General features: G+C 36.7%; 4 protein-coding genes across 9 annotated transcripts; 3 read left to right on the forward strand and 1 right to left on the reverse strand.

Moving 5' to 3' along the window:
• The first annotated feature begins 191 nt into the window (after positions 1-191).
• LOC103834108 lies at positions 192-2,767 on the forward strand. 2 transcript variants are annotated; one of them, XM_009110167.2, is made up of 8 exons: positions 192-675; positions 782-911; positions 1,054-1,131; positions 1,263-1,650; positions 1,718-1,998; positions 2,072-2,190; positions 2,285-2,377; positions 2,457-2,767. In XM_009110167.2, the coding sequence occupies exons 1-8, from the start codon at positions 569-571 to the stop codon at positions 2,614-2,616; spliced, it is 1,356 nt and encodes a 451-aa protein (XP_009108415.1). In that variant the 5' UTR covers positions 192-568; the 3' UTR covers positions 2,617-2,767. The 2 variants fall into 2 exon arrangements, with proteins under 2 accessions (XP_009108415.1, XP_009108416.1); XM_009110168.3 differs by lacking the exon at positions 782-911 and having other exon boundaries at positions 194-675.
• Positions 2,768-6,285: 3,518 nt separating this feature from the next.
• Positions 6,286-9,750, forward strand: LOC103834110 (probable carotenoid cleavage dioxygenase 4, chloroplastic). Its single transcript, XM_009110169.3, is given in 2 exon segments — positions 6,286-8,837; positions 8,840-9,750. Coding segments are annotated over 2 exon segments (1,779 nt in total). The 5' UTR covers positions 6,286-7,798; the 3' UTR covers positions 9,580-9,750.
• Positions 9,751-16,893: 7,143 nt separating this feature from the next.
• Positions 16,894-19,216, reverse strand: LOC103834111 (WAT1-related protein At4g19185). 5 transcript variants are annotated; one of them, XM_009110170.3, is made up of 7 exons: positions 18,941-19,158; positions 18,383-18,445; positions 18,165-18,281; positions 17,812-18,097; positions 17,581-17,736; positions 17,346-17,497; positions 17,019-17,223 (listed from the first exon to the last, which is right to left on the reverse strand). In XM_009110170.3, exons 1-7 carry the CDS (start codon positions 19,156-19,158, stop codon positions 17,019-17,021), a joined length of 1,197 nt encoding a protein of 398 aa, XP_009108418.1. The 5 variants fall into 5 exon arrangements, with proteins under 5 accessions (XP_033132657.1, XP_033132660.1, XP_033132658.1 ...); XM_033276766.1 differs by having other exon boundaries at positions 16,894-17,223; positions 17,581-18,097; positions 18,941-19,216; XM_033276769.1 differs by lacking the exons at positions 18,165-18,281; positions 18,383-18,445 and having other exon boundaries at positions 16,894-17,223; positions 18,941-19,216.
• Positions 19,217-19,704: 488 nt separating this feature from the next.
• On the forward strand, positions 19,705-22,116 carry LOC103834112 (pentatricopeptide repeat-containing protein At4g19191, mitochondrial). Its single transcript, XM_009110171.3, has one exon. The coding sequence runs from the start codon at positions 19,761-19,763 to the stop codon at positions 21,699-21,701; it is 1,941 nt and encodes a 646-aa protein (XP_009108419.1). The 5' UTR covers positions 19,705-19,760; the 3' UTR covers positions 21,702-22,116.
• Positions 22,117-22,445: the final 329 nt, after the last annotated feature.

Consider the following 22,445-nt stretch of genomic DNA (forward strand, 5'->3'; position numbering starts at 1 on the left):
AAAAATCAGAAAATTATAGTATATTTTATAAATAAAAAAAAATAACACAAAAAGTGAGGTAGAGTAATCTTTAATAATAGTATTTGAAAATAGAATTACATAGATGTTTTTTCCTTAAAGATGGAAAGAATTAAAGAAAAATAAAAAAAGGCCATTGCCACTTTTATATAATAATAATTATTTATTCTGCTTGTCATCGGAGTCATCACACAGTATCTCTCTCTCTTACCGAATCCGCCATTATCAAAAGCAGGAGAGAGAAACATACTCAGAGATCGAGCTTCTACTTATAGTATAAAAACCCCCTAGATTCCTTCTCTAAAACCCACACCTCGAACTCTCCAACAATGCTCCATCCATCCTCTTCCTCTGCTTTCTTCTTCTTCTAAGAGAACATCCATTCTTGTTTGCTTTCTTTCTCCTCATTGCTTGCTATGGAACTTGGTAAATCTCGATTCTCCGATTACTCTATAGCTGGAAGTGATTATCCAGACGCCATACCCAAACCTTTCTCTTCCTCTGTTTTCTTGTTTATAAACTTTTGAAAATCTTTGAAACACAAATCACAATGTTGAGTGCATCATCTTCCTCCTTTGCTCCTGCATCAGCTGCTGCTATGACCATGGCTTCTTCACCACTCGTCTCCAGATTTGCCGCTCATCGTACTACTCTCAGGTGATCCATCTCTTTCACTTATATATATATATGTATTGAAAGATAGGATCCTTTGTGGTAGCAAGATCCGCCACGTGGGTTTGTTTACGTTGTTTACGATCATCAGGTGTGATCTTCTTGATCAACGTCGTCTTCCTTGTTCTTCTGGGATTCAAATGAAGATGAGGAATCCGATTGCAACTGCCTCAGCTTCTGCTTTTAATAATGACGCACCAAGAACCAAATCTTACAAAGAGGTTTACTTTGCGAGAACCACACAATGATTCCTTCCTTCTTGAATCAACGATTTGAATTGAATATATAAGATGACCCTGTTTTTTTTGGCATTTAGCTGCGTAAGGTTTTTTTACTCATGTTTTGCTGTTTCTTTGATTACAGGTCATTAAGCCCTTCCGCCAAATGTTTTCTCAAGAGATCTCTTCTCAATCCAATGACTCTGATATTTCCATTGCTAAGGTAATATATAAAAGAACTTGATCATGTGTCTTGAGACCATTGAGTTTCTATTTTGGTGAAGTTTCTATTTTTGTCACACCCTTGAGAAGCTTTATTTTTACTCATCTATTTATGGAAAATGGACTCAACAGGTTCTCTTGTACATTGCTGCTGAAGATGAAGCCTTCTTGGCTTTTAACCGGGAGATGGATGCTCGTTTTTTCATGAGAGAGAGGGAAACTATCCAAGACAAGACAGATTCTGAGGAGGAGCTGGAACCTGATCCGAGCGAGACAGATTCCGAGGAGTTGGACGGAAAGAGTATAACCGAATGGCTGAGCGAACTAGACGCAATCTCCAAACAAGTAGAAGCAGAGTTACTCTCACGAGGCATCAACAGCTGCAACGCAGTTCAAGTCCTCGAAGCTGTAAACACCGTCCTCTTCGACATGAGAGGCTTCAAGAGGACATCAACATGCTTTGATGAAGACCCCAAGGATTACTACCTTCACTCTGTCCTTACCTCTAGATGCGGCACTGGTAAAAAACACCCCCTCCCCCTCTTTAGCTTTGTCACTGTCTCTAATCTTATCTTTTCAATGTGCAGCCTTCTTGTTTAGTGTAATATACATTGAAGTGTGCCAGCGCCTCGGTGTGCCTATCGTGGGAGCTAAGGTTGGGGAAGAGTTTTTGGTTTGGCCTGAGACTGAGAATCCAGAAGAACTCTTTGAAGTTGCAACTTCAGGGAAGAGCTTGTTTGCTATTGTCAATGGAAAGTGCGTTGATGATCCTAAATCAATGGCATCAGAGTTAACCGGAAAGTCACTTCTGGGTCTTGATGTTGCTACAAACAGAGACATTATAGGGATTGCTCTCGCCAATCTGTTTGTAAGTCTCTATCACTTATAAACTAAACTAGACATTCTTTAAATTCAAAAGATTGAGACAGATTCTATTTTAGAGGGTTCATTGGAAACGTGCTTCGAAGCCAACACCTGGACAAATGCTGACTGCTCCTCTTACTGAACTTAACAACTTCAGGATTTCTAATATTCCATTGTTGCGGCCTCATGATCTTAGGTACTAAAAGACTTCTCTCTTTCTCTATATGAAGGGGATGATTAGCCTTTGATTTATTCATCTTAACATATTCGGTTTGTGGTGATGAGGGAAGGTTGGCTATTGCGGCTGCTGAAAGGCTGTTGATGTTGGAACCTAATAACTGGCGAGTTCGAAGAGACCTTGGCATGATGCACTACTACGTCAGGTAAACACCTTCTAAGACAATATAGATTATAGTTGCTTGTTGGTTTAGTTTTTGATGGAATGGTGAATTGTTGGAGCAGGCAATGTAGAGAGGCGATTATAGAGCTGAGCATATGTATAGCCTCCTTTGCGATTGAGGAAGAAGAAGCAAAAGAGTTGAAGCTTTTTGTTGAGAAACTTCATCGACTCTTTTCATTGATGTCTTCTCCCTTAGACTCTGATCGCTTGGCCCTTCGTTGAAAACTCTCTCTCTCTCTCTATTCCACTTGTAAATACTCTCTGTTGTGTGTTTAGAAAGACCCTTTTGTGGATGGGAGACATGGAACTTTTGGTTGTGTGTAACTCTTTCACTTTCTTCCGATCATGAGTAATAAACAATTGATTCCCCAGAGTAAACAGAGTCCAAAACTAACTGCATTGAAATCCTTTTTTTTTTGACAGTCAGCCTTTTGAACCTAGACCAGTGCCTATATAACTATAATCATTTCCAAACCAAATTTTTTTCTAATTAAATTTAAACCAGTTATCAGGACTGTACTTCTACTGTGTATCCAATCTGAAATATACATATGTGAATTGTAATGGAAATGTTTTGTGGTCGTTTTCTCCATGTACAACCATGAGAAAACGTTCTGGTTTACATGCACAGTACAAAGTAGAAGCTAGTAAATTATGAATGATTAGCATAAGGTAACTGAACTTAGAATATTCAACAAAGCAAAACAAAAATAAACTTATAAACATTTCCTCCTCAACATATAATATGAAAGGAAAGAATATAGGCAATTATATCCATGCGTTATTTGTTTCAAACATTTGTAGGTATAGGAAAAATAACATAGTAACCGTCATATTTGTTCTTTGAAATTTTGAAAACTAAAAGTAACGCATACAAGAGATAACTATTCTTGCTCAATAGGTTGATGCAGATTTAGAGAAATGTCATCTTCCATCTAAACCTTCCTCTTATACGGATTGGATAATCAAACTGGGTTAAATGTAATCTTGCGTACTCTTAGAACAAACATACCAAGGTTGCTGGAGTTTCTTGGATGCTAAGGAATCATGGGGAAGAGTTCTCTTGCATAGTAGGCATTCTATTGCTCAGATTTCTAGCCTTGCTGATGCTACACTTAAATGTTTTCTATGGGCTATCAATAGTATGTCCAGCTTAAAACTTTCTCATGTGGTTTTTGGATCTGAAGCCAAGGAATTGGTGGGAGCTGTCTCTCGACCAAAAGCAAGGCCGTCCTTTTCATTTCAAGCCTCAGAGATCAGAATTGCTTTATCTAACAGTCAGGGTTGGAGGCTTCAGTCAGAAATAGCTAAGACTAATCAAGCTTCTACTCTTATCGCTCAAAGTGCTTCTTTTGGAGATCGACTACATTCCTATGTAGCTCGAGGCTACCCCTTTTGGCTCAAGAATACTTTGATCAAGGACAATGTACCTGTTTGATTAATCGCTTAGGGTTACGTTCTCAACCATTGACAGTAACCATAAGGAGGAGAGATTAATCTTGTATCTTTGGATGCTGGAATTTTTCCATGTCGCCTTCAGAGTAGCTGGCTCCCTGCGAACTCTTCTAGGTTTGCAATCATCACCGCAATTGAAGCACAAACGAAAGAGATTTAAGTTACAGAAGATCATACCAAGATGGGCCTGCAACCCGCTGAGAAAATTACCTCCATCGCCAAGACCGGTCACAGACAAGAAACCAAGAATCAATCTCCATTCAAGCACCGGAATTTCGCAGAAAGTCGGGCACGAAATGACAGCAACAACCTGATCCTGATTAGCTCTAAAACCTGAAAAAGCATTAGCAAGATGGCACACCACCACGGACAATAATAATCGTATTATTATGGTTTTGTTATCAAGTGTAATCGTGCATAGACCGAGGCATATATTGCGCCATATTGGTGTGAGAATATAGCTGCAAACCAAATCAGATTTATGAAAGTAACAACATTACCGTAAAAGCTTTTAACATTATCGTTTAAGTAATTAGGGTTAATGTTTAAAAAGGGTTAATGGTCAAAAAAAGTAACTAGGGTTGCATAAATTTGATTTAAAATATAAGTTTAGTGATGAGTTCAGTTTGAAAAAAAAAGGAAAACAAAAGAATTTAATTAGTATACTTAGTTTTTGAAATGAACATGTTCTAGAACGTAGGAAAACACACAAAATCTGTGCATGCATCTGGTCATGCATGCATAAAAAAGAAGAATGGCAATATTGACCTCCAGGCTCCAAGTATGAAGTTGCAACACTTGTACTAGAATATGTTTTGTTCCTCCTTTTATGACCTTCGAGTTTTGATGATTTTGCTCTCTGAACAATTAATTTATTCACTAATTATCATATAAAGCCCGACTAAAGGAAAGAACCACGAAGTAAAAAAGACGCTCCCCCAAATACGCGACTCCGAAGGCGAACCCTAACAAAACTTCAGCTTGCTCAGCCGACGGCGACCTCCGGTGCTCCGGCTCCGGTGTTGACTCCGTCGTCGGCTGTCTCCCTTGTCCCTACGCTTTTCTCTCTTCTCCATTGTTTCCCCTCCTTTGTTCCATCTCTTGTTCGTCGATATGCCTTCCGTTGTGGGCTCATCTCCGGCGTCGCTGCCCGGAAGGTTGAGTTCTGGAGCGGTGGTGAGGCGTGTCTAGAGTTGGAGCGTGGGTGGTCTCTCCGCGGTTGTTCTCTGAGATCTCGTTCAGATCTGGCCAGATCTGCCTTGTTGGTGGTCCGTCGGGCTCAGTGGTGGTGCTCTGGTCTCGTTTGGTTCTTCCAGCGGTGGTTTGCGCGGTTGATGAAGTGAACCTGCGTTCTCGGTAGGGAGGTTAATGATTCTCGGATCTCTTTGCAGACCCTTCTTCTTCTCTCATCACCAGTGAGAGACTGTTGTGGTAGGCTGAGATTTTGGGTCCTGGTCGTATGCCTCGGTGGTGGTGGTGAGCTACTGCCGGCGGATTCTCTTTGTAGGTGGTTGCGGTTGGTTCTTGTGGCTAGAAGGCTTGACCGTCAAACCTATGTCGAGGTCTGAGCTCTCCCTGCGTGTCTGAGTTGGATGTGGCGGTTCTAACGAAGCGAGTAGGTTGGAGCTTTCTTGTATGGTGATTTGCAGTCTTCGGTTCTCGAAGGTTGTCCCTTGTGCGAGTGTGCTGGTCCATGGTGTTGTCGACCTGGTCTACTCTCTCGGTGGCGGCTTGGGTTGCTTCACTAACAGTTATAGGGCGAGATTCTTCGGATTCAAACTCTTGTGGTGTTAGCTTCTATCATTGTGCAGGTCCCGGTGGTTGTGGCGAGCTTATCATCCACTTGCCTCTCCGAATAAGAGCGGCTTTCTAGCTTGTTGCTATGGTGTTTGTGGTTTGGTGGGTCTCTTGAGCTCAATAGGAGTTTGGGTGCTTGTGAGGTTGGATAAGGAGTAGTAGAGGAGGCAGGTCTGGTGGATGAGGTCAACGACAGCCGATGCTTCGACAAGTGTTTGGTTGGTCGGCCGGAGCAACCTCTATTGTCGTCTGCTGCAACTTTTTGCCTCATGATGCGTCGGTGCTTGATGCCCATCGTCGGACTTCCGTGGTAGGTGAATTTTTTGGAGGCGAGCTTGGGGAGGCCAATATTTACCGGCTCGTGACTCATGGTGTTCAATATCGCCTCAACACTGTCTTCCGCAACGCGTGTCGCACACTCCAAGTAGCTTTGTTGAGTCCTTCCACCTTTCGCGCTGGCTCTTGGTTTTGGGTATAGTAGTCGTGTTTTACACTCTGTTCTTCGTTGTTGTGTTGTAGGTTGTTGTTTTCCGCTACTTGTAACTCTTTGTAATTTCTGTAAAAAACTCGAAAATGGTAATACAATCTTAACATGTTTACCAAAAAAAAAAAGCCCGACTAAAGTGACCGAATCTATGTACTAGAATGCTTTGTTCCTCCTTTTATACAAGGCGACACTGTGTGAGTACTGAGTAGTTTTTGTATCCTACGTACTCACAATCACAATCTTTGGTGGTATAAACAATATTGTCCTTCTATCCAACATTATAGACTTGTGGTTTCCATATTTGTAGTACTGAGTTTCCGACCAACGTCTTTAATCAACAACTACATACTTTTTTGACAGATTTACTTCGCTACAAATTATGAACCTGTGAACAATTTTCTATTTCTTCAAATAAAATATTGTAAGAGTGTCCAATAACACCGTTCTTGAACATTAATTCGACAAAACAAATTAAAATATATTTGACAAAATAATAATTTTACTAATATTTTGACAAAACAAACTATCAAATGTGTAGGTTACCAAAAATAGACAACCAAATCTAACATGATACTATTGTGACTAGATTACTAACTATATTTCTCGTAGTATGTCATATTAACTTACGCAAATATTACATGAGCAAAATAAAATACTTTTTCAATTCCATAAAAAGTGTCATTTTAATTTTTTTTCTTATTACACAATGAATGTTATAGAATTTCAATACAACTTATACTTCCATACTTTTATTTTGATATTAATTGCAAATTTTGATCTTATAAATAATTTTATTTATCTCAAATACTATTAATTAAATAAATGTAATTAATAATAACATAAATGCAGTTCAATCATTTTTAAATCTGTATAAAAAAATGTCAAATCGACACTCCATGAAATGAAATGGAGTAAATATCTTTTTTGGTTTGGACTAGTAGTTTATGCTGAAACATCAACTAGTTTGCTTCACTAGATACATGCATGCAATGCAATTGAATGATTATTTCTTTGATGATCTCTAATATATAACTGATGTGAATTGAAAGACTTCATTGTTAGTTTGGCGGGTCTTGTCCAACTCGGAACTTTTTGGTAAGGATTGGTAGAGTTCTGCATCTCACTACAGAAGATAACTTGGTGTATCTGCATAGTTGCACTTTTGCAATATAATTAACCTTTTAATTTTATACGAGGATACCCAAAATATTTTTTGTTACTAAATTACTAGGTAAATTGTTCATACCGAAGCAAATCCAAATAAGCCAAATAGTATATACTTTTTAAAATCTGAAATAGTATTACTATCACTACTTTTAGTCATTTACCTAATTTATAAAACTTACAAATACACAACAAATTCAAACACTTCGAGAGAACCATCAAATAATAATATCATCGTACATATAAAACTAGTAGGCCTAGAAACTAGAGTGTAGATTACAACTTCACACTTCCTCAAAAAAATAGAAACGATTACATTCACATACCAACGAATCGAAGAATAATCCTAGCTTCACATAAAATAAAAATTTCACAAAAATATGTATTGATTTTTCCATTTCGTAATTATTATTATATAGCCCCACACTGGCACTCATCTTCCTCACTCCTCACAGGCTTCAACGTGTAGGTAAAGAAAGCAAAAAAAAAAAAAACAGTGCAATGTACTCTGTTTCTTCCTCTTCCTTCATCTCTACATTCTCTCCTAAACCATCTCTTCATCTTCGCCACTCATCTTCCTCTCGTCTTCTTCCCCGTATCAACTCCACCGTCGTCGAAGAACGAGCCCCGATCATTAACCCAAGCGAAAACAATGGCCCTCCTCATAAGAAACTCTACACTCGGTCTAACCGCAACGCAGTTGCATCTCCGGCGAAACTCCGACCAGAAACGACTCTCGTAACAGCTCTCTTCACCACCGTCGAAGACGTAATCAACACGTTCATCGATCCACCGTCACGTCCTTCCGTAGATCCAAAACACGTTCTCTCAGGTAACTTCGCTCCTGTTCTCGACGAGCTTCCTCCAACGGAATGTGAGATCATCCACGGCTCTCTTCCTCCGTCTCTTGACGGCGCTTACATCCGTAACGGCCCGAACCCACAGTTTCTCCCCCGTGGTCCTTACCACCTATTCGACGGTGACGGCATGCTTCACGCGATTCGTATCCGTAATGGTAAAGCCACGCTCTGTAGCAGATTCGTCAAGACTTATAAGTACAACGTCGAGAAACAAAACGGAGCTCCCGTGATCCCTAACGTGTTTTCCGGATTTAACGGCGTGACGGCTTCGGTTGCTCGTGGAGCTTTAACGGCGTTAAGGGTTTTAGCGGGACAGTATAATCCGGTCAACGGCATTGGTTTGGCTAATACGAGTCTAGCTTTCTTCTGTAACCGTCTCTTCGCTTTAGGAGAATCTGATTTACCCTACGCCGTAAGATTAACGAACACTGGAGATATTGAAACGATCGGACGGTTCGATTTCGGCGGGAAGTTAGAGATGAGCATGACAGCTCACCCGAAAACCGATCCTCAAACCGGAGAAACGTTCGCTTTCCGGTACAGTCCGGTTCCACCGTTTTTAACGTTTTTCCGGTTTGATTCAACCGGGAAGAAACAAAGAGACGTTCCGGTTTACTCCTTGACGTCTCCATCGTTCGTTCACGACTTCGCGATCACGAAGAGGCACGCAATCTTCGCGGAGATCAGATCGTGATGAGGATGAATATAATGGATCTGGTGCTCGAGGGGGGATCTCCGGTTGGTGCTGACAACCGGAAAACGCCGCGGCTCGGAGTGATTCCTCGTTACGCCGGCGATGATTCGGAGATGAAATGGTTTGAAGTTCCTGGATTCAACATCATTCACGCTATCAATGCTTGGGATGAAAACGATGGAAACGCCGTCGTTTTGATCGCTCCGAATATTATGTCCATCGAGCATACATTAGAGAGGATGGATCTCGTTCACTCCTTGGTGGAGAAGGTGAAGATCGATCTCGTCACCGGAATCGTGACACGTCATCCGATCTCCGCGAGGCACCTCGATTTCGCGGTGATCAATCCGGCGTTTCTCGGGAGACGGAGCCGGTACGTGTACGCGGCGATCGGGGATCCGATGCCGAAGATCTCCGGAGTGGTGAAGCTCGACGTGAGTAAAGGCGATCGGGATGATTGCACGGTGGCGCGTAGAATGTACGGTCCAGGCTGTTACGGCGGCGAACCGTTTTTCGTAGCGAGGGATCCTGGTGATCAGGAGGCAGAGGAGGATGACGGTTACGTGGTGACATATGTTCACGATGAGGTGGCTGGAGAGTCGAAGTTTTTGGTGATGGACGCGAAGTCGCCGGAGCTTGAAATCGTCGCGGCCGTGAGGTTGCCGCGAAGGGTTCCGTACGGATTCCACGGACTATTTGTAAAGGAGAGCGACATTAATAAGCTTTAACTAAAACAAAGGATTAAGTGTTTAATCACGCTCCATTTAATGGAGACAAAGCACATATAGTGTTGTTATATTTGAAACATTATAGTATACATAATTTGGCGATGGAAGTTTGTATATAAAAATATAAAATTATCAAACCTTATATTAAATTATTTTTCTTTCTTTAAAATATAGGAAACTGCTTCTTTCTTTGGCAAAACATCAAACTTTTTAAGTTTAGTTTTATCTATCGCTCTCTCTCCTCTCTTAGAGAGAGGTTTTCTCTCGGAACCTCTAACCTTCTTACCAAAAAAAAAAATCTTTCAGAAAGTTTAAAAGTTTGTTAAGAGGATGAGAGAGTCTGATGTTTTTGATTTCCGGTTTCGGGGTTCCCGACCGGCTTTGCTTCCAGCTTTGCATCGGTTCCTCCGATGATCATCCGGCTTTTGTCTCTAGGAAGCGGTGGCTTCCATAGCACACGCTTCACCGGCTTTTGTCTCCAGAATTCGGCGGCTCTGTTAGCGCCGTTTTCGCCGGCTCAGTTTGATTGTCGATTCAAGTTCTTCTCTTTCCCACCGACTCTCGATCTACCTCTTCGAAAGCCTTCCTTCCCTGCGTATAGGTTGTTTCATCTTCGCACTTATCTCTTTCTATAAATATGACTGCTTGTTCTTTCTGGAAGATTGGTGTCAGATGGATCGATTGAAGACGGTGTTATATCTTTTCCGAATCGATGATTCGGTTGCGTTTTGTTTCTGTGAAGGTTCTCTTTCACCGAATTGTCTCTGCCGATGGCGGAGTTCCCACGTAACCTCTCCGGGGAAGATGATGGCTGCGGTCTTGACACGTGTCTTCGAATCGTCTGTCGATCAGACATGTGGTGGCTCGTGGCGTTTTTCTTCTCGACGGTTTTGTCTCTATTGGGTTGATGGCTCATAGAGTATTGTAAAGCTGGCCAGTTTGTTTAGGCCTTTCGTTTTTTCTTTTGTTGGGCTTTGTCCCTTTAATAATAAACAGAGAAAAAAAAATATCAAACTTTTATGTTCTCTAGGCATTAAAGATGAATTTCTCAAAACAGTTCTTTTTTCATGTAAAATCTAACACAAATGTTTTTTTTTTCTTTTTTGAAACTGAATCCAACACAAATGTTTCAAATGTTATATTAAGACGATAATATTAGAAGATATTAAGTGAGTTTTTTTTGTTATTTGATGTTTTAAAACTTAAACATAAACTTTTTAGAAAAATCCTCAACAAAAAAAATATTTTATACATTTCAGTTAATGATAAAAAAATATATGATATACCTGATCATAAAACACAAAATTTTAAGAAAATTTATATTAAAATAATTTTACTTAAAAACAAAAAAAATGTCAAATAATAAAAACAGAAGAAATTCAGCATTACAAAAATATATATGAGAAAAATAAATTTGTTTACTCGTGATAATAAAAAAGCATAAAACTCTATTCTCTTCCAATATAGAATAAGTTTGGAATGTAATTTCATTTGAATTACAATTCGATATTTTTTCATGAATTTGTTAGTACATTTGGAAGGCAATGACAAATTCTTTAATAGAAAAATCATATTTCCAGTTGATATTCTTCAACTTTTTTTTTGAGGCAGAATGTTAGTAATAGATCTAATTAAAAAAGGTGGACAAGGATTTCCACTACAATTATTGAGACAACATTCCCAACTTGTTAAACTGGTGTTTCGTGGATGGATAATGGCAATGTTTTTGACCTAAGACGGAGTTTGAAAGATCAAATGGTACTAATTATTTATTCAGACTACGTACGTTCAGCGTAAATCTTTCAGTCGTACACATTGAGATGGAAAAATCATTTTGGCAACTTTTTGCATGAGAGACATGTGAATTTTTTTCGGTTCGTTTTGAGACACTACTCAAATCTAATGAATATGATTACAAATCTGATGGACTAGCCACTATTTGCTTCGGAAATTGATGCATTTTACAGTCTACATGATGATTTTGAAAGGGTATGTCTACTTCACATTTCCTGGTGCATGAATGGTAGGACGAACACATTAGCGAAGAAGGCTAAGATCATAAATATTTTTTCCCATATAAATCAGATTCCGTGAGATAAAAAGTGTGAAAATGTTTTGTTTTGAGTGGTAGGTCTGGATACGAATAAGGCCCAACGTCAATTCAAATCAACATCTTAAAACAATCTTAAAAATATGTTAATTATTTTTTTGATCGATTTTAATTATATGACGAAACGAGCCTGTCTCAATAATTTTTCATAGCCATAAATGTCTAAGATCTTTTTGCCGAAATTGTTCACTCACCACGTGAACTTGATTCTCATTTTTAGGACAGACAGAAACTTTATTTAAATCAGTATCAACCGCTGGTTGTAATTTGTAAATAATTGAAACCGTTGGTCTCAAACGAAATGTACATATCTGTGTCACTCTCCTTCGTTTAATGCTTTTGGCCCCTTGATTGCTTTGATTCGACGATTCCCAACTAAATCAATCACACTAATTCAAAAACAAAACGGGTGAGGTTTCAAGTTTTTCGTAATTCAAAATTATGTTATTTAAATAAAATAAATAAATATGAAAAAATTAAAATCGATCAAAAAAATAATTAACATATTTTTAAAATTGTTTAAAGATGTTGAATTGACGTTGGGCCTTATTCGTATCCAGACCTAGCACTCAAAACAAAACATTTTCACACTTTTTATCTCACGGAATCTGATATATACGGAAAAAAAATATTTATGATCCTAACCTTCTTCGCTAATGTGTTCGTCCTACCATTCATGCACCAGGAAATGTGAAGTAGGCATACCCTTTCAAAATCATCATGTAGACTGTAAAATGCATCAATTTCCGAAGCAAATAGTGGCTAGTCCATTAGATTTGTAATCATATTCATTAGATTTGAGTAGTGTCTCAAAACGGACCGAAAAAAATTCACATGTCTCTCATGCAAAAAGTTGCCAAAATGATTTTTCCATCTCAATGTTTAAGACTGAAAGATTTACGCTGCACGTACGTAGTCTGAATAAATAATTAGTACCATTTGATCTTTCAAACTCCGCCTTAATCTGTTTTACAGTAGTTTCTTAAAACCCAAAAACGAATTAAAAAGTTTTAAGAAACAAGGGTATAAGCATCTACTTGTTTTATTTGACAATCGATCCTTAAAAACCAAACCCATAATTAATCTACGAGTCAAGCTAGAAGTGGAGAATGATACACCCAACAATAATCACTCTGTAAACAGAGATCATTACGGTAACAATTTTCTTATTTAGTTAATCAGATTTTCAAAACCGAAACCGAACAAGTTAACCAATAGGGTTGGTTAAGGATGCATTGAATGGAATTCAAACTAGTATATGCAAAAAATCTAAGCCATATATTTTAAATTGTGATCCATAGCAAAACTTTTAGATTATCTAGTAGGTATCTAAAAGATCATGAGTTCAATTTTCGCTGGGAGGGATCTTCTGTAAAGAAAATAAATTTAAAATAGTTTCAATTTAACCCTAGAAGATGTACGATCTCTAGACATTAAAAAAAGAAGCCACGTTTAGAGCATCTCCAAAAAGAAACTCTATTTTGAAGTTTCCAAAACTTTATATTTGAAGTTTCAATGTGTTCTTCTCCAAAAGTAAAACTTCAAACCTAACTTCAAAATTATTTATATTTTACACTATGATCCTTATATTTTTCATAATTGATGTAAATTCATAAAACTTCTATAAATAACTAATACATATATATAAATATTACAGAAATATTAATTAAAAAAAATCTTACACTAAAATATAAAATTATAAATAAAAGTACATAATTAAATATTAAACTGCAAGCAAATATTACATTATTGCATAAAATTATTTACATAATGCTCCCATATATGATCAACTAGTGCATTTCGAAGTAAGAAATGATTCTCTTTATTTTTTATTTGTAGATTACGAGCCAAAAATTGTTGAAACCGGTATCCTCATAATATGTCTGCTGATAGTTTGATATCATCAAAATGAAAAAATCCTTGATCTTTTAAACGAAAGTACAACAAGCAGGGAAAAAGGTCATGAGATAATTGAATTACGACTGCAAAATGAAGAAAAAAGTTAGCTTTTAAAGAAATAAAAGAGGAAAATAAAATATTGCTAAAAAACTTAGCTTCTATCTTAATATTCATGAATACATTCGATCTGAACAAGAAAGAATCATACGAAAAATGCGTCAAGAGCAACAACAACAATCATCTTCGGTTACACAAAATTTGTTGAACAATATTTTGGAGATTTTGGAGGTTCCGGAGCAAATTTACCAGACTATTAGTGTTGTTATAATATTTAAATTTGAGTAATAATTATGTCTTCATGTTTTTTTTTAATAAGTTTTTTATTATGGTTTTTTGTAATATTCTTGTTGTTTAATTCTAGTTTTAAAATATTATAAATCTTGTTTTAATTTTTTTATTTAATTTCATGTGTAAAACTTAAGTTTATATAACAAATTTGAAATATTTATGAGATATAAAAGTTTTAAGGATTAAAACAAATAAACAAAAAAAATATTTAAGAATTATAAATATGATGTATAATTGTAAGGACCAAAATGCAAATAAAAAGATGAAACTTCAAATTTGAAGTTTTGAAAAGTGAAACTCTATATTTGAAGTTTCACTCTTCAAAACTTCAAATTTGAAGTTTTGAAGTTCCTTTTTGGAGAGCAAAAAACTCTATATTTAGAGTTATAGAGTTTCTTTTGGAGATGCTCTTAGGTGATAGTTACTATGATTGATTGCTCTATCAATCTACATGCTAACCACCCACAATGGTCCCCATAGGATTTTGGGCTCTGCAATCTAACACAAGAACTTTGTTGAAGTTGAATATTTTTATAGGAAAGGCAAAACAAGACGCTTTTAGCCCCGAATCTGGATGAAATGAAGTCCAAACATAACATATTCTGTTTATGTCTTCCTTTAGATATGATGGCAGAATCAGAGAGTAGAAAAATGAGCAATTACAAGGCTGAAACGCAATCCAAGATAGATTATTCTCTTTCTAGCTGCTAAACTTGGTCTGGTTCTATATAAGAAAGAAGTTGCAGAAATACAAAAAGGGTAAAAAGGAGAGTGATAGATAGTTCAACTGGGGGTTAAGTTAGTAATCATATTAAGTACATGATATAGAAAGAATTACATATCAACTGAAACAGGTAAACTTTTGCTCTCGTGAAGAGAGGAAGTGAGAGGGTGTTGTAAGTGATAAAACCGTACCAACAAGTGTATTCTCCAACAACTTGAGCATGTGCGATATTCAGCGAGCGACAAACTAAGATCTTCTATACTTTTCGTTAATCTACAAATTCATTGATATAATTGTTCGTTAAAATGCTAATGCTGTGTTGATATCAGTATGAATTGAAATTGTATAGTTTTAATATAAGAGGTTTCATTAAGTCTAAAATTGAAAAACTCATACGAGGTTCGTTAAATTAGTATAAAATAACAGAATTGAGATGTACTTATTGAACTAGGGGTTTTGCCCGCACATGCGGTCTTAATAATTTTACAAAAATTTTGTAAAGAAATATATTATCAATTCAAAAAAAATTGAATACGTTATTTTCATGCTTTTTAAATATTTAATAATTAATTTAATATGAAATTTTATATATACGCTAAAGTTTTTCATTTTAATAATATCTATTATTATGTAAAATAATCCTCAAAACATTTATATATACATAAAACTATATACATGAATTTATATTTATTTTTATATAATATAGTAAAAGATAGAAGATTTATGAATATGTTTTCGGATAACAACACAAAATATATATGAATTATCTTTTATTTTAAAATATATTTTTCAGATTTTGGATAAGTTTTGTTTATTATTAATAATAACTTATCTAACCAAATAATTTTAAATTCGTTTTTATGTTTTAATTAATTTATAGATTTTATTCATTAAGGGTATAAACGATATTAACCGCTATAACTTTTAACGTGAGAGCTCGATTCCAAAAATTTACTTCGCAAATAATAGTATAGATAGATATATTATCAATTCAAAAAAAATTGAATACGTTATTTTCATGCTTTTTAAATATTTAATAATTAATTTAATATTAAATTTTCTATATACGCTAAAGTTTTTCATTTTAATAATATCTTTTATTATGTAAAATAATCTTCAAAACATTTATATATACATAAAACTATATACATGAATTTATATTTATTTTAATATAATATAGTAAAAGATAGAAGATTTATGAATATGTTTTCGGATAACAATACAAAATATATATGAATTATCTTTTATTTTAAAATATATCTTTCAGATTTTGGATAAGTTTTGTTTATTATTAATAATAACTTATCTAACCAAATAATTTTAAATTCATTTTTATGTTTTAATTAATTTATAGATTTTATTCATTAAGGGTATAAACGATATTAACCGCTATAACTTTTAACGTGAGAGCTCGATTCCAAAAATTTACTTCGCAAATAATAGTATAAATAGATATATTATCAATTCAAAAAAAAATTGAATACATTATTTTCATGCTTTTTAAATATTTAATAATTAATTTAATATTAAATTTTCTATATACTCTAAAGTTTTTCATTTTAATAATATTTATTATTATGTAAAATAATCCTCAAAACATTTATATATACATAAAACGATATACATGAATTTATATTTATTTTAATATAATATAGTAAAAGATAGAAGATTTATGAATATGTTTTCGGATAACAACACAAAATATATATGAATTATCTTTTATTTTAAAATATATCTTTCAAATTTTGGATAAGTTTTGTTTATTATTAATAATAACTTATCTAACCAAATAATTTTAAATTCGTTTTTATGTTTTAATTAATTTATAGATTTTATTCATTAAGGGTATAAACGATATTAACCGCTATAACTTTTAACGTGAGAGCTCGATTCCAAAAATTTACTTCGCAAATAATAGTATAGATAACCACAACTTTTGTCAAATTGCTAATTCCAACTTTATATATGATCCCCCTTACCTGAATATTGTATTTTATAAGTTACTTGACATAGAAGCTTTTATAAGTTATAACTTTAAGCAGATATTATATAGTCTAGTCTGTTTACTTGACATAGAAGCTTTTATAAGTTATAAAATATCATTTTCATACCTAAATTAATATGGTTAGACCTAAAATCAACAAGAGTTAATTACTTTCTTGGTCTAGGTGTGACTTAGTTCACTATCAGAGAATAAAAGATATTGGCATTGGAGTAAAAAGTGAATCTGTGATTAATTCTTAAAGGAATATATTAGTAAGAAAAAAAAATATTAGTAACATATGAAAGTAACAGAAAGTTAAAAGCTTATGTGAAATGGGTTCTGCTCTCTGATTCTTAACTTTACATGGATTCTTTTTAGTCTGTAGATTTCACAGAGGAACTGGGTAACCCAGATAACAACTGTCCTATTCTGCTAACTGTTCCATTATATATCAGAGGCTCCGAGGTTCTTGCACCATGAGACACCATCCCAATCTCGGAAACTGCTGTTTTTCGCTCTCTGAATGATGCCCAAGTGACCATATAGAGTCCTAAGATGATGAAGAATCCACCCACAATGCTGCGCAGAGTAAAAGCAACCGAGTTAGAAAATCTTGGAAAGTGAAAACAATGTGAATCAAGAAGATGTTGAAAAGCTAAAACATCAATCTTGGAAGTGAAGATTCCAGAGACGCGTCTCACCTTCCGAGATAAATAGGGCTACCGAGAAAGATTCTGGACAGGAAAGCTGATGCAGCAGGTTGGAGAGGATTGTAGAGAGCAACCAAGGCAGGACCAATGATCTTGTTGGACCAAGTCAAGAGTCCATAGTTCAGTGCTGATGCGATAACTCCCTAAAAAGAAGATAAACCAAATGAGTTGTGATCACAAGAGGAGAAGATCAAAAGAAAAAGAAAAAAATATTGGTGCAGCTTACAGCATAGATAACTGCAAGAACTTCAGATTGTGTAAGCCTCCAATCTAATGGCTCCTTTACCATAAAGAAAGCTGTTGTGACCATTAGTAATGTACCGAAGAAGTATGATAATGCAGTCACTGAAAGATTTGCCGGATACTTCTTCAAAACAGGCGCCTGTAGAGTTTCCACATTAAAAGACACATGCACAGAGTTTGTCAAAAACTTAACCAAAGAAACTGAAACAATCACCTGAATGGCAAGAAACGCAGCCATACACATGCAGTTACCAATCAAGCACAAAACACCGATGTGCCATTGCTCAAACCCAAGACCGATAAAGACAGAGACTATCCACCCAGTAGGCTCAGGTTGACCTTTAGCGTTGATTTCATGGTTCATTGCAAAGTCTGCATCTTTATCTCCTACCAAGGCCGGACCTCGAAATAGAACCATAGATATGGCACCCATAACACACACAAGTGTACCTCCGACCTTAGCTTGACCTTCGATTCTCAACATATTCACTCTTTCTGTACTGCATACAAAGTAGGAGACATTAAAAAGAGCCAAAGCACTTGTAAGAGTGAAAAAAACATACTCACCCCATCATTACAGCGAAGAGAAATGTAAAGACGGGGATTGATGGTTGAATGGCAGCAGCATACGTAGGATTTGTGTATGTTAGACCGATGAGAAACAACAATTGGTTGCCAAATACTCTATAGAATTGAGGATAACGCAGAGGTTGCATTAGAAATATGTTTAGTCTGACATAAACATGATCACAAGATATTAGGACCGGTGAGAGATGATCTCTTACCCCGCTAAGCCCAGAAAGAAGAATGACGAAAGAAGGCTTCTATTCATGGGAGTTCTGATATTTCTACAGACACAAAAGAAGAAACACTGTTCATTTATTAAACATTCAAAGCTTGAGAGTGAACTAGCATAAATTTGACTAGTTACAATACAACCTCCCACTCTTTTTGATTTTTAGGGGAAATATACAAAAGTACTACAAAACTAGACTAGCGTTAGATTGAGAAACCAGATCCTAGATTCAAATGTAGTTATCAAAAAGATTCCAACAAATCTACTAAACAGCGTTAGAGCATGATCAACAACAAAAAAATAAAAAACTGCAACGATCAGTGATCTATAAAACTCGCAATGTATCCAAAGCTTATCTACTAACAACGGACGGTAAACAGAACAAAACTCTCACTTGTCTGGTAATAGCAAACAAATATTTCCATTACAAACAAACCCCTCCCAGGCCCAGAATCAGCTTAAGTCAACAACACAGATCCATATATACCCATACTCACAAGTACAAAACTTTGGGAGACTAACTAATGAGGAAGAGAAAAGATGAAACCTTTCGCGGAAGAAAGCGAGAGGAGCGAGGATAGAGAGAGCAATAAGATCACGGCATACGCAGAAGACTAGCTGGTTTACTCCAACGTTTAGTGCTACTTTTGTAATCACATGGTATCCTCCGTTAAAGAGTTGAACAAACGCCATCGCACAATGAGCCATCCGGGCGTCTCTCTCCGCCACCGATCCGCCTCCGTCCAGTTTCATCGCCGCCGTCATCTCTCTCCGATTAACTCGGCCACTCTCTCTTTGTCTTTTTACAGATGAAGACAAGACGAAATAAATCTTCGTTGACTGTCCAAGTATTAAAGCTTGTCACGTGTCAAGCGCGTGTGTCTATTATTAAAACAATTAGCCAAGAGCTGGGAATTAGGCTGCAACCCAAGTTGCTCAAAAAAAAAAAAAAAAAAAAGGCTGCAACCCAACCGACCAAACCGAAATTTCTGGTTATTGGTTTGATTTCCAGTTGAAGCTAAGAACCGATTGACAATTACTTTTAAAAATTCGATCAGTTTTGTATTTTTGTTCAGTTCGGTAAAAACAGAAACGGATCGATTCAGCACGATTCAGTTCGGTAAAATTACAATCAAATGAACCAAACACTTTTGTTTTTACCAAATTAACCATAGAAACCAATATATAAACCGATAGTATCATAGACCGAGTAATCCGACGGAACCTGGATATTGTTTTGTTCAACTCAGTGGCATTAACCAAAACCGAATAAACTGAATCCTGCACGTGAATACACGAGTGTATATCGCAGTGAAGCGACTCAATACGACGGCGTTTGAGTGAGCCGGAGAGTAGAGAGAAAGTCCATGTCCTTGATTCACCGCCGGTTGAATCGTTTCGGATTATCCTCTGTTATCGCTTGGAATGTTCAGATACGAGAAGCAGTCAATCGAAATGATCCGGCGGAATCACTTCTCCTATTCCGAGAAATGAAGCGCGAAGGGTTCGAACCCAACAACTTGACCTTCCCATTTGTGGCCAAAGCTTGCGCTAAGCTCGCTGACATCGCGTACTCCAAGATGGTTCATACCCATGTCATAAAGTCTACGTTTTGGTCCGACGTGTTCGTTGGAACCGCGACGGTTGATATGTTTGTAAAATGTAATCGTTTAGATTATGCATGCAAAGTGTTCGACGTAATGCCTGAGAGAGACACCACCACTTGGAACGCGATGCTCTCTGGTTTTTGTCAATCTGGTCATACGGAAAAGACGTTTTCTCTGTTTCGTGAGATGAGACTCGGCGAGATCTCGCCTGATTCAGTGACCGTCATGGCCTTGATTCAATCCGCTTCGTTTGAGAAAAGCTTGAATCTTTTGAAGTCTGTGCATGGGTTTGGGATACGTTTAGGTGTAGACGTGCAAGTTACAGTTGCCAATACTTGGGTTTCTAGTTACGCCAAATGTAATGATTTGGAGTCAGCAAAGTTAGTGTTCGAAGGTATTGACAGAAGTGACAGAACTGTCGTGTCTTGGAACTCAATGTTCAAGGCGTGTGCTGTTTTTGGTGAAGCGTTTGATGCCTTTGGTCTTTACCGGTTGATGCTGCGTGAAGAATTTAAACCGGATTTGAGCACATTTATTAATTTAGCAGCATCGTGTCAGAGCCCGGAGACACTAATACAAGGAAGATTGATTCATTCTCAGGCAATCCGCATTGGTACAGATCACGATACAGAAGTGATCAATACCTTAATTTCTATGTATTCGAAATCAGGAGATATCAACTCATCGAGGCTTTTGTTTGACGTCATGTCTTCCAGAACATGTGTTTCTTGGACTGTGATGATAAGTGGGTATGCCGAGAAAGGCGACATGGATGAAGCTTTGGCCTTGTTTCATGCCATGAACAAAACAGGAGTGAGTCCAGATCTAGTTACTTTACTCTCCCTCATTTCAGGTTGTGGAAGATTCGGTTCGCTAGAGATTGGAAGATGGGTAGATGCTAGAGCAGATACTTACGGGTTCAAGAGAGACAACGTCATGGTCTGCAATGCTCTTATTGATATGTACTCAAAATGTGGAAGTGTAACCGAAGCTCGAGACATCTTCCATAACATGTCTGAAAAAACTGTCGTCACATGGACCACAATGATAGCTGGATATGCATTGAACGGAGTCTTCCACGAAGCTTTAGAGCTTTTCACCAAGATGATAGATTTGGATTATAAACCAAACCACATTACGTTCCTAGCCGTTCTCCAAGCTTGTGCTCATTCTGGCTCTCTAGAGAAAGGTTGGGAGTGTTTCCTCACCATGAAAGAAGTATACAACATCGATCCTGGATTAGAGCATTACTCTTGTATGGTGGATCTTCTTGGAAGAAAGGGAAAGCTCGAAGAAGCATTCGAACTCATCCGTAGCATGTCGTGTAAACCCGATGCAGGCATATGGGGTGCACTGCTTAGTGCTTCAAAGATCCACCGTAACGTAAAGGTGGCCGAGCAAGCGGCTGAGTGTCTTTTTAACTTGGAACCGGAAACGGCTGCGCCGTATGTAGAAATGGCGAATATATATGCAGCTGCTGGTATGTGGGATGGCTTTGCTAGGATTAGATCGATGATGAAAGTCAGGAATGTGAAGAAGTATCCAGGTGAAAGTGTGATTCAGGTGGACGGGAAGAGTCATACATTCACTGTGGGAGAACGTGACCATGCAGAGCATGAAACCATATACCATGTTTTGGATTGTTTGAGCCTGTTTGCGAGAGATGAGCATACATTGCATAAAGAAACGTTACACCATTAGTAACATATATAACCACAAACACATTACATGGAGACAAATTAAATGCATTTGAAGTTTGATTCTTTGAACTTACCTCTGACTAGCTGAGTTATAAGTGAGTGGATAATTCTGATAGTGGAGGACCAGATTCTATTGGCATACTCTTTTTTGTCAACGATTCTCGTGGCAATGACTTCAATTTTATGCACCACCAATGTTTTTGGGCGTTGCAAATTATTAAAAGAATACAAATTTAATCCTACATCATCAATTTTAAATGGAGAATAACCAAATCTGTTAAATAAACAAGATATATAAAGTAGAAGATAATTCTGATTAGTGGAGGACCAGATTCTGTTTGGTATTTTCTTCATTTTATTTATTCTCCACCAATATATTTGGACGTCTGTCAAATTAAAGGATAAAGACTTTTTCGCCACTTTAATAAAACTATATCACAGGAAAAGATATTTTCCTTTCCTTAAGCATGTTCGTAGGACTCCGTGTCAATTGCGCGTTGCCACGACGTAGACATATTAATTTATCACACTTCTCCTTTTAGTTTTACATATTCTCATTTTAGCCCGTTTACTTTTGAAAGTTAATTTAACACCCAATTACAGCCACAATTAACCCAAAATAAACCAAACAATAAAGATCTTTCTACGCATCACAACACTCATACCTGATCAAATGATTCTATTGAATAATATCTTATGGACTCTGAGTTTAGACACGACTGAATCTGAAGACTAAAGTGTTTCA

This window comes from Brassica rapa, chromosome A08, assembly GCF_000309985.2.
Source record: "Brassica rapa cultivar Chiifu-401-42 chromosome A08, CAAS_Brap_v3.01, whole genome shotgun sequence".
Classification (NCBI taxonomy): domain Eukaryota; kingdom Viridiplantae; phylum Streptophyta; class Magnoliopsida; order Brassicales; family Brassicaceae; genus Brassica; species Brassica rapa.